Source organism: Peromyscus leucopus, chromosome 2 (assembly GCF_004664715.2).
Source record: "Peromyscus leucopus breed LL Stock chromosome 2, UCI_PerLeu_2.1, whole genome shotgun sequence".
Taxonomy (NCBI): domain Eukaryota; kingdom Metazoa; phylum Chordata; class Mammalia; order Rodentia; family Cricetidae; genus Peromyscus; species Peromyscus leucopus.
The window spans coordinates 110,930,631-110,942,180 of record NC_051064.1 but is presented as its reverse complement, the minus strand read 5'-3'; the positions used below and the strand labels follow the sequence as shown (position 1 = coordinate 110,942,180).

Genomic DNA, 11,550 nt, shown 5'->3' with positions numbered 1-11,550 from the left:
TCCGCAGCGTTTCCTGTAAGTTGCCTGCACTGCCAACATCCCTTTCTGCCATTTATTTATTTTACTTATAGGCAGGGCACCGCTACATGGTCCAGACTGACCTAGGACTTGTGACCCTCCTACCTCATCCTCCAGAGGGCCACATTCATGCACAAGCTGCCTTTGATCTCTCCTGTCTTCCAGGCACACTGTCTAGGTGCTGTGGGTGGACGTTAAAATGGATGTTGGATTTCCACCCCTAGTCTCCTTACCCAGCAGTGATTCTTAGCCCTGGCTGCATGCTGATGGAATCCTGCACCGACACCTCCAAATATACCCAGGCCAGGCCAGGCCAGGCATTAGAGATACCTTTAATCCCAGCTCTTCCGAGGCAGAGTGGGGCAGATCTCTGTGAGTTTAAGCCCAGCCTGCCTGGTCTACCCTCTCACAAAACAAAACAAAAAACTAGATGAGTCAGACAGACATGGGGACCACTACCCAAGAGGTCATTTTTAAGAGTCAAAGTTGACCTCTGTGAAAGTTTTCTGGCTGTGGGAATTCTAAGGTTGAATAGGTCAAAAACAATAAAAGTCCCCATTTTGGAAGATTGACACACATCTTTACCAAATGAGCCATCTCTCCACTCCCTCCTCTGCCACTGTTTTGTTTTTGCTTGGTTTTTGTTTTTTGAGACAGGGTCTCACTATGTAGCCCTCGGTGGCTGGGAACTCACTATGTAGGCCAGACTGCCCTCACCATGCCCAGCTCCTACTGCATTTTAGAAAGCCTGCTTTGGTTGTCATGTAAGCTAGACTGGAAAACCAAAAGACCAGATGTATATATAGTACAGTTAGATAGGTAATTGTTAAAGTAATCCACGAGGGTAGGAATACCATGATGACTCATGTGCAGGTAATGACGATGCAGATTGAAAAATGGGTGGATTTGAAATGAAATGCCATAATGTAAAGGGTAGGCAAAGGAGACTAAGCTGTGGCCTAAGCTGTGGCCAAAGCTGTAAGGAGAAAAGCAGACATACAGTGTTGTAGACACCAAACTAAGGGTATTCCACAAAGAGTGGCCCAGTGTTAAATACTGCTCTGAGGTCAAGGAAGAAAAAGACTGGAGGTGTGTCTACAAGATTTCGAATAAGGGAAGCCCTAGATGACCTTTGTAAGTCACCTGAGTGGTCTGAGAATAAGTGACAGATCAGAAAACATCGGGCTGCAAGTAGGCAAAAACCATAATGGAAATGTGGAGTTACCTGACCAAAAGACAAGAGGTTGCTTCCTGGAGGAGATACTACCTAAATTTAGTACTTAATAACAAGTAGGAAATTCTAGGCAGAGACTGCTACACATGCATGTCTTTAGGACTATGAAAAAGAACTGTGACTTTGGGCAGTTACTTTACCCATTTCTTTATAAAGTGGGAGTGGATAATACTGAAAATATTATTTTACAGGATTATTGCTAAGATTGGGATGATTTGTGAAAAACATTTGTTACACATCAGGGAGTTAATTAGTGATAGTTCACACATCCCCCCATTAAAGCACCACAATGAGGCAAAACATTTTAAAAAATGAATTTAATCTCTCTAGAAACAGTGTTCTGATTTTACAAATGTCCACATTTGGTTTTCAGTTCACCTAGATGATGTCAGTACAGCTAGTGAAATGGAGCACACCTCCTTCAGTCCCTCGGCCTCTGGAAGAAACTAGATTGCCGAGACACTGAGTACAGACGCTAATGGAACTCAGAATGACGTGACAAGAGCAGAAATGGTTAGTGCGACCCAACATTTTACATGCCCTACTATTACACCCAATGTGGTAATTTGGAGGGGGAGGCAGCAAACAAGAAAACCCATCTGGATAGTGTGAGTTTGCAAACCAGTACCTTACCCTTATATTAACAGCTTGTATAGAACAAAATGCCATTTTAAAAGTCTAGTTTGTACAGTCTTCTCTTGTAGTTTTTGTAAAAAAAAAAAAAAGAAAGAAAAAAGTATCAAAACCTTGTCTTTAAATATATATATGTATATATTTATACAGGTAACTTTTTTAAAATTAGTTTTGACAACACAAAATGTTGGCAAATGCTGTTCCTGCTGATTCTTAAGACTGTGCACATGGTGAACAGTCTGAATGAAGCTTCCTTTAATTAACTGAAAGTTTGGAGCTCTAATTTCCTCCACCTTCTAAATTCTTTGTATCTTGAAAAGTCCCAAATACCCTAAAAATATAGTGTAAGGAGACTCTCTATCTTCATGCATTTATGAGGAAGGAAATTATATATTTAGAAACTGCTGACTGACTGACATTTTGTGAAATGGTGAGTGTGTGGCGGGATGGGCGTGGTCTTTGAATTCCTGTGGGATTCGAATTGTTTCCTCCTGCACCCAGTAGCATCGACTGTACTGACTGGGACACCCTCGGATTCTGTATCTCTATCATCTTGTTTTCTTTCTTACAGTTGAGAGAAAGGGAAAAGGTGCTTCACAGCACGGCGTGCTTCTGTGAAAACTCCACCGCTCTTACGTTAATTTTCACCAACCGTGTCAAAAATCGGACTCAATATTTTAAGTAGAAAGCAGTCGGCATTCCCTGTGGCCACTGGAACGCTTGAGGTGGAATGACGTCATGCCTTCGAAAGTGCTGCCGGTAAGTTTTCCATGCTGCCTTGTACACAACACGCGACCAAAGGGCGGTCTGCTTCATTCAATCAGAGTTATTTTATAAAGTGCTTGTGTTGAACTTGTCTTTCCATCCAGTTTCTCTTCTGCCGACTCCCTTTGAGTTCTTCATTCCAGGTGTGATGAACTACATGCTGTTCCTTAGAGTCAGTCCCGCGGCTGATTCAGGCCCAGTCTTAGCTCAGTGTCCCCTCTGCCAGAAGCAGCCTCAACGCCACTTTTCAATTTTTAAGACTTGGCTTTGGGTCACTTCTATGAAGACCCAGTTTTTCATCTTTTCAGGTAAAATGACCCATTTTCTTTGTTGTGCTCTGGCAGTATTCTTAGTGGAATCTACCGTGTGTGTGTGTGTGTGTGTGTGTGTGTGTGTGTGTGTGTGTGTGTGAGTGTGTGTGTGTGTGTGTGTGTGTGTGTGTGTGTGTGTGTGTATACGTACGTGTGTCTGAAGAGCAAACAGAGTCTTAGTTTCTTGTCTCAGGAAGGCCATTTCTGGTAGTGCCTTCATCAGTGCATTGGACAGACAGTCACGGGAGAGGAAGCAGGTTTGACTGCACACTTGTTCAGGCAGCCCAGTGTTGTCTTCTGGGGAAGGGAGAGCCAAAGGTCTGGCCTGGCTTCTTTTAATAAGTAGTTTGTTGAGGTTCTGCCCCCTTGATTTATCTCTAAGCATCCTTCTGGCTGCTGATGGCTGGATCCATATGCACAGCAGCAAAGGGCAGCAGCAGATCTGAAATACACCTCAGAATGAGGCTCAAAAAGTCGTCAGTGCTAGGAGCAAGTGGCTCTCCTCCCCAGACTGCTTCTGATCTACGTTATCCATGTATCTGTCGGTTTGTTTGATGTCTCTGCTTTCAGACTGTGGCTGTAGCGTGGTCAGGGAATAGGGCACTTCTAAGTTGTGCATTTCATCTTTTGGAAATCCTAGACTGTATGTTTCAACCTTATTTTGAAGTCCAGGATCTGACTAAAAGTTCAGAAACTATGAATTAACTACTGCTAGTTATTTCAGTTTCTTTGGAGGCATTTTTAAAAGCTGCTTATTTTGTGTAAATGTTGATGCTTTCACTTTCAGCATTTTTCTTCAGTTAGAATGATTTTCCTTTCCATTCCTGAATGAATATAGTGAGTAATATCCATAGGAGTTGGCCACCTGTTCTTGAGACTGTTTGGAATGGGTCAGAGGTCAACTGCATTTATTCAGTGAATATCTCAGGACTATCAACACATGTATACCAGAAAGAAGTTGTCAGACATAATGGCCACACTTAGAACACAGCCATTTCTTTTAAAGGTAGGAAAACATGAGTGACATAGAGCAAGCTCCTAGGAACAGGATGGCAGAACTCCAGATGGCCTGTCTGGAAATTCAGAGGGTGCCAAGCTGGCAAGACAGTCAAGCTTCACTGATTTGGGGGAAGCTGGAGAGTGGGAACAGGAGACATTTTAAATGTCAAGTTCCAGGTATGTCAAAGGTAGATACATGTCCTCTGCTTCCAGGTAAGCAAATACTTCCATGTTGTACTTGATCATTTAGCTGGAGTGAATTGGCAGAATCACAGAAAGACCATACTTTGGAAGAGAAAGCTAGTGGAGACTGAATTTCTTCTGGGACTCTGGGGTTTCCAACAGTGGATCCCACAGACAGAAAATGACCCCCCTCCTCCCCGCCCCAAGGCTCAGAAAAAGTAAAGGTGGTGTTCATAACAAAGAAAGATCTATATAAATACCCAGAGTTTTCCTTTTATTTATAAAGCAGTAAAACAAATCCTTGTGTGGACACATGCCCAATATGCTATATCTCCTATGTTATTTCCCCCCAAATATAACTTTGGATGTGGTAACCTTTATGGACTTAGTTTTATCCATGTGAACATATGATGGTAAGAAACATGTTTGTTGTTTTAAAATGTTTCCCCTACTTAAGAAAATGGTAGAAAGTAAGGGGATGGAGAAACAGAGATGTAATCAAACCTATTCCAAAATCTTTGTCCTCATCCACAGAGACTCAGAGGTTCAGTGCCTGAGCCAGTTCTTACAGTAAATTTGGAAATCCTAGAAATGTCTTCACTTAGCTCAAGAGCAGCAGTTCTCAACCTTCCTAATGCTGGGACCCTTCACTATAGTTCCTCGTGTTGTGGTGACCCCAACCATAAAATTATTTTGTTACTTCATGACTGTAATTTTGCTACTGTTATGAATTGTAATGTAAATATCTGTGTTTTCCAATGGTCTTAGGTGACCTCCATGAAAGGGTCATCTGGCCCCCAAAGGGGTCATGACCCACAGGTTGAGAACTGCTGTCTAGAGGCTCAGCCTTCAGGTGCTTCAGAGGAAAGTCAACCTGAGTCCTCACACAGAGCTGAACTTTAAGAGGACTTCTGGCACTGTGTAGTATCTGTATACTGACCTAAACCACAGATCAGAAAGCCTAGGCAGGTGTCATGACAGCCATGGGACAAGCTGAAAAGCTTCTTGCTGGCTCACCAAGGCCTCAGGAGTAGCCAGCCAGAGGTGAAAAGATCTACCTTTTCCCACCACATGTCTGCGCAAACTGTGGCATCTATTTTCTGAATGAAGTTTCTGAAGGTGTCTCTGAAAACTAGATATGCCTCTTGTGGGCTGTTTTAAAATAATTTTGTTTTTATGTACTTTAACAATAGTCATGAGTGTGCCTCTTCTCTACAGATCCTTTTTTTCTTTCATACAAACATACACACATAAACACAGAGTCTGTGCAGTGGGCCAGTCATACCAAAAATAAATACTCTCACTTCTCTAAATTATCAATAGAGCTAACCTTACTTTTGAAATATGTTAATAAATAATCTAAATGAGGAAGGGAGTTGAAGTGTTCTTTCTTTTTATACTTATGTTGATGGATAGCCACAAAGCATAATTTTATTTACAAAAAACCAAGCCCCCCAAACCTAAAAAAGCCCTCAAATCAAAACAAATGTCCTCTGTAAATATAGTATTCAAATGATGAGTCAAGTTTGTACCATTGGCCCCGTTTGGTTATATACATCATGTTAGTCACTCAGCAGGAGCTGTCCCATGAATTCTTCATGGGTAGTGCAACCAGTTAAAAAGTGTATAAAACATTATACATATAAAAACTTTCACATCCTTTGGATGTTTGCAGTTCATCATAACTTTGTGGTTACCTTTCCGCAACATAAATTTAAAAAAAGTCACACACACACACACACACACACACACACACACACACACACACGTTCACACACACTCCCACAGACCCATACATAGAAATGACACTCATCCAGGCACACACCATCCAGAGAGTAGTGCATAGGACTGAGCTCCATGAGGCACGAAGGGGGTGGTCCCATCCTCAGGGCAGTCCATCATCTTCAAGACTTAATGCCACTCGCTGGGGAAATAGATCAAGAAATCATCATTAGATCTATAAGAGACAATCTTTACTAAATATCAACAAAAGTACAGACATAGTATTACTCTATAGAGATTAGCTCACACAGTCTTCAAACTGCCAATGACAAGACTTATACTTATTTTAGAGATGAGCAGACTGAGGCTCAATTATACCACTGTGGATTGCACAGAAAATGGCTGAACTAAAGTTTGATTCCATGTCTGTGCAGATCTAGAAGTGTAGCTTTTCTCCATCATTTCGTTGGCTTCCAGAAAAAAAGGGTAGCAAAAATCTAAACTTAGGTTCCTTATAGGATTTTAAGTTGGGTGAACTTAAAGAGGGTTAACTGTCAAATGTTAAATCTTGGGCAGTTAGTCACCTGTCTCCAGAATACAAATCACAATTAGGTGGGTACCATGCTGCACCCCTTTTAAGTAATAAAAGAGCACTGGAAAGCATCATAAGTAACTACATCCAGTCTCTCTCTCCCTTGTCCCTCATTTCCAGTTGCTATATGTTCAATTCTCTTCTGCCTCGATGGCTGACCAATGGCCCTTAAGGGTTAAAATTCTTTCCTATACTGATGTAAAAGCTGTTGATTTATATCTTCTCATGATCCCAGTTCTATATTAGTCTCAGAGTTCTGGAGAGGAAAGCTCCAAAACTTCTTTTTGAGTTAAGTGAATCCCTTTCCTCTCTTTCTGTTTTCTTTCCTAGGACACACATCTAACTTTCCGTAGCTCATCCTGACAGAACCTTGACTGCCACTTTCCCCATTTCCTGGGCACCTTCCTTGGATAGATCCTAGTTTCATTACCTTTCTCAAAGCACTATGATTTGGGGCTAGCCTCACTTCCTTCTCATCAACTGTTGATGAGGTTAGGATCTACTTCATATGAGAAACCAAATGAAATAACATAGCTAGAGTTTTGACATGCTACCTAGCAAGGATGAGATCTGGAGTAGTCTAGTCAAACCTAACCATCATAAAATAAACATTTTCCATTTCTGGAATGCTACAATATGACAAAGAGAGAAAGAACCCTCATTGCCTTTCAAGTTAATTTTCGGTTGTTTTAATCTCTCCATGCATACTTGGTCATGCTTTGACTAACAAGGTATTGTCAAGCCACCCTCTTATTCTTGCCAGGCCTATCTCTAGGCCAAAGACGGGCCCCAGAAGTGACGGCAGAACTACAGGAGTGAAGGACAGAAGAAGACAGGTGGTTGAGAGTCCGGATTTTCAGAGCTTCAAGGACAGGTACCCTGGGACAGAGTGGAAAGAACACTGGCCTCTGTGCACACTGTCTGGAGTTTAATCTTGCTTCTGCCACTTTCTAGCTACGATCTCAGGGAGTTAATAAAATTCTGTGTTTCTCAGTTTTTCCAAAGGTAACCGTGCAGACTGAGTGAGAAAAAGACGTGTGAGACACCGAAAGCAGTGTCTGACACACAGCAGATGCTTGCTAAACACCACTGGGCTTACTCCAGCTCCTGTCTCTCTGGGAGTGGAAGGAGCTCATCACACAGGCCTTATAGTAATCAGGGGTAACTTCGCTGCATCACTTCCTGCTCTGGAAATGATGCTACTTTAGTGTAGAGCGATTTGTAATTTACACAGTGCTTTTAAACTTCATAACCTCAGGAGGCAGAGAGACTGGGTTATCACTCTCAATACACTAGGAAAGGTAAGTAGGCAAGACCACAGGGCTATGAACAGTGGAACTGAGAGCCATCTCCTCCGAGCTCAAGGCCTCTTGTACTGGGCCTTCTCTGATCTCTAAGAATCTGTTTGCCTGCACTGGCCATGGTTAAGGAGCTTTAAGGCCATCTGCTAACCCTCACAACACTGTTCAACTTTGTTCATACCTCTCCTTTACAAACAGTTTGCCTGAACAGCAGTCTGTCTGCCACACATCAGTAACATTATTCCACATGCCATTTCTTCTGTCTACAGCATGCACCATTCTTCTCTGACCAAGTAGCAAGCTTACAGTTGTAGCCCTCCAAATCTAGAAAGCCTTCTAGGATTTGCTGTATCTGCCTAGGTTTATGGCCCTCGCTCACCAGCCCCCTCAGGCTCAGAGTGGCACTGCCCTACCTTGCACTTGACGACAGGCCGCTCGGAAAGAGGGTTCTTCGGGAGTTGGTGCAGCTGTGACCTTGGTTCCCCCGGCAAGACAAAAAGCTCCTTGAGGGCAGGGGCTGGGTCTTCCATGTCTCTGGTCTCCCCAAGACAGGGCTCTGCCCACAGTGGGCGATCAAAGCTGCTGATTGCCTGACAGGGGGATGGACTGGATGACCTTTGAGGTCATACTCAGCCCCCTGACTCTGCTGTACAACAGTGACACCTGTTCTAAACCACTTCACAATCCTTGTTCCCCAACAGGCCATGCTCTCTAAGCCTTTGCATACGATTCTGTCTGGAATGTCATTTCCATTCTTCCTTACCTAAAAACTACTATTTTTAAAGACAGTTCATCTGTTACTGTGAGTTGTTATGTAACCCGGTTCCCCAGACAGAATTAGCAGCTCCCTTTCTGTGCTTCCATACCATCCGTTCGTTCGTTCATTCATTCATTCATTCATTCATTCATTCATTCATTCATTATTTGTTAGAAGCCAGCTGTGCTATGCTTAGCCCAGGAAAACAGACTAACCACATCAGATCCTGCTTTCAGAGAACTCAGGGTCTAGTAGGTTAACCACTAAGCAAAAATAAGTGGTTTGTGGATGGAGAGGCCCAGCCAGGAGAGTGTGGGAGAAGAAAGCAAGCCTAGGAAGTCTTCCTAGAAGGGTAGATTCTTCAACTTCCACCATGACACTTAGCATCTCTAACTCCCACCCCCATCCCCAGTTACTTGGGAAGCAATGCATTCTTTTATTAATTCTGAACACTTGATGTCTAATGGGGGGCTTGGCATTTAACTGGCATTCAGAGTTTGTTGGAATTCATATATGTATAGATTAAATAGCCAGTTGCCCTTCTGCAGGAAGACATTTGGCTTCTTAACTGGCAGGAAGAGCCTCTAGGTAAAAGGTGGCCCTGATATTCTGCCCCCATCACCTGCTTCAGTAAGTCTATGTTCTCCCAGAGCCAGCACACACAGTGCCTGATGCGTGGCAGGTTCTTGATAAGGTGAAAGGAAGGGAGGAAGGGAGGGAGGGAGGGTGGAAGGGAAGGATAGGGTGAGAGGACAGAGGGGAGGGAAGGAGCTCTCCTACTGAGGAATACTTACTGCAGGATAGACATGGCCAATCTGAGCAGTCCTCCCTATGTGAAGCTCGTCTTCATCCTCTTCCTCTGTTGTTTTCCTGTATACTGGGTTGTCAAAATTCATGCTCTTGGTGTTCTTCCGCTTCCAGTTTCTCCAGATCAGGTACCCACTCATACACAGCAGGGCTATTACCACTGGAGGGAAGGACACAGCACACTGAACAACCAGGATCTCTGGCCCAGCATCAACACAGATCTTGCTGCCTCTCCAACTTTGCTACCCTTTGCTTCCCAGCACTGTTTCTGTATGCTCATTTTCTCCTGCTTGAATGTCTTCCCATCACTGCTTCCCTTTATTAATTGTTCATCTTTTGAGATCCAGCTCAAATATGAATTAAGTCTTTCCCAACTACTCTGGAAAGACTGCTGCTCCCATAGGTGTCTTCCTTTTTTCTAAACATCTGTTCTCTCAATTGGACTGAGCCTGTGAGGGCTGTGCTAACTTTAAAAAAAGATTGATTTTTATTATTTTTTATGTGCATGTATGTGTGTGTGCGAGTGTATACATATGCATATTTCCTGTGACCAGGAAAAGGCATCTGATAACTGCTCTTACGGTTGGTTGTGAGCCACCTGACATGGATGGTGGGAGATAAACTCCACTCTTGTAGAAGAGCAGCAAGCACTCTTAACCACTGGGCCATCTCTCCAGCCCAGGGTGTGCTTATTTACCTCTCTCTCTACCCATGCCCAGCTCTGAGGAGGTGCTCGGTGGCACATGGTAAATGGTTGAGAAACGTCTGCTTACACCTGTACCCTAATGCTACTGCTTTTCTGGAACTCTCCCTCAAAAAAGAGGGAGAGAGTCACTTCCTCAAAATTGCATGTCTTCCCAAAGCTAAGGCTCTGTCAGATGAAGAGTGCCTCTAGAAGGGGATATAGAAGGGCAACATAGGTTTGAGTTGAAGACTTCAGAGCAAGGTAAAAATACTAAGCAGCTTAGTCCTTGTTGGACCGATGGCGAAGTCAAGGCCCAGCATACTCTGTCCCTTGGCCAGAGAACGAAGGAAAGGGTGTCCTGTATTTTGAGGGCCAAGGCCTAAGAAGGAACATATGTTTGATTCTAGTGTGAGGGACAGGTCTTCTAGAACTGGCAGGAATGCAATCAAAGAGTTAGATCAAGATGATGGGAATGGGCAAGAACTCAATTGCCATGTACAGAGGGAACCCTGAGTGACCTACAGGAAGGGAGTTTCCAAGACTGTGCCCACCAAAGTAAGTAGTGGTGTTGAGCATATCAGTAGAAACTATTTAGGATGCTGCAGAGGGGTTTCTGAGTAAAAATACCATAATTAAAGATAGCAATGAAGAAAACTTAGTGTTAGAGAAGCAGGTAAAAAGACTTAGAAATAATTTAGTTCGTCGAGAGTCAATACTAAAAAATAGCTTTCTTTTTAGTAAGCAGTAACACATTAGAATACCACATGTGGTAGCTCATACCTACAATTGCAGCACTCAGGAGACTGAGACAGGAAAATTATCATGAATTTGAGGACAGTCTGGACTACACAGTGAGCTCAGGCAAGTCTGGCTTACAGAGTCTCTGCAACTCTGTCTCAAAAAAACACCCACCCAAACAAACAAACATAATTCCCCAAATAAATAAATTAGAATTATTATTAGAAATAATAATTAATAAAACCAATTAGAAAATGCCATGGAATAATAAGCACATCCATAATGACCCAATAAAAGTTATGAAATACCTGGGACAAGCTAACAAGAAATAGGCAAATGTGATATGATCAATCAAGTTCTGCTAAAGGACAGACGTGAAGGCTTAAATCGAGATGTCAGGTCCTAGATGGGGAAGTCTGATACTGTGAAAATGAAAATTTCCCTTACATAAATGTATATACCAAAGCATGTTCAATAAAAACCCTATCATACATTTTACGAAGTGGCACAATTATTCTAAAGTTCATTTAGAAGAGAAGTCACATAAGAACATCTAAGAAAATGTTTACAAGAATCACATATCGGGGCTGGAGATGTGGCTCAGAGGTTAAGAGCACGGATTGCTCTTCCAAAGGTCCTGAGTTCAGTTCCCAGCAACCACATGGTAGCTCACAACCATCTGTAATGAGATCTGGTGCCCTCTTCTGGCCTGCAGAGATACGTGCAGAACACTGTATACATAATAAATAAATCTTAAAAAAAAAAAAAAAAAAGAATCACATATCATAAAGTATTGCTAGTCTAC

At 42.7% G+C, this 11,550-nt stretch overlaps 1 protein-coding gene and 1 long non-coding RNA gene across 13 annotated transcripts in view; one reads left to right on the top strand and one right to left on the bottom strand.

The window, feature by feature from the left end:
• The first annotated feature begins 1,560 nt into the window (after nt 1-1,560).
• On the top strand, nt 1,561-2,737 carry LOC119087434. Its single transcript, XR_005090882.1, has 2 exons — nt 1,561-1,765; nt 2,457-2,737. It is a non-coding gene; the product is annotated as an uncharacterized LOC119087434 (long non-coding RNA).
• Nucleotides 2,738-5,647: 2,910 nt separating this feature from the next.
• Nucleotides 5,648-11,550, bottom strand: part of Lrp8 (LDL receptor related protein 8) — a 71,671-nt gene continuing 65,768 nt past the window's right edge. For 8 of the 12 annotated variants that reach the window (XM_028888357.1, XM_028888408.1, XM_028888374.1 and 5 more), the window contains 3 exons: nt 9,310-9,482; nt 8,172-8,348; nt 5,648-6,067 (listed from right to left, as the gene is read on the bottom strand). In XM_028888357.1, the coding sequence (XP_028744190.1) occupies nt 6,029-6,067; nt 8,172-8,348; nt 9,310-9,482 (389 nt within the window). In that variant the 3' untranslated portion in view covers nt 5,648-6,028. The remainder of the gene's footprint in view (nt 6,068-8,171; nt 8,349-9,309; nt 9,483-11,550) is intronic. The other 4 variants (XM_028888401.1, XM_028888425.1, XM_028888451.1 and 1 more) reach the window with 1 other exon arrangement.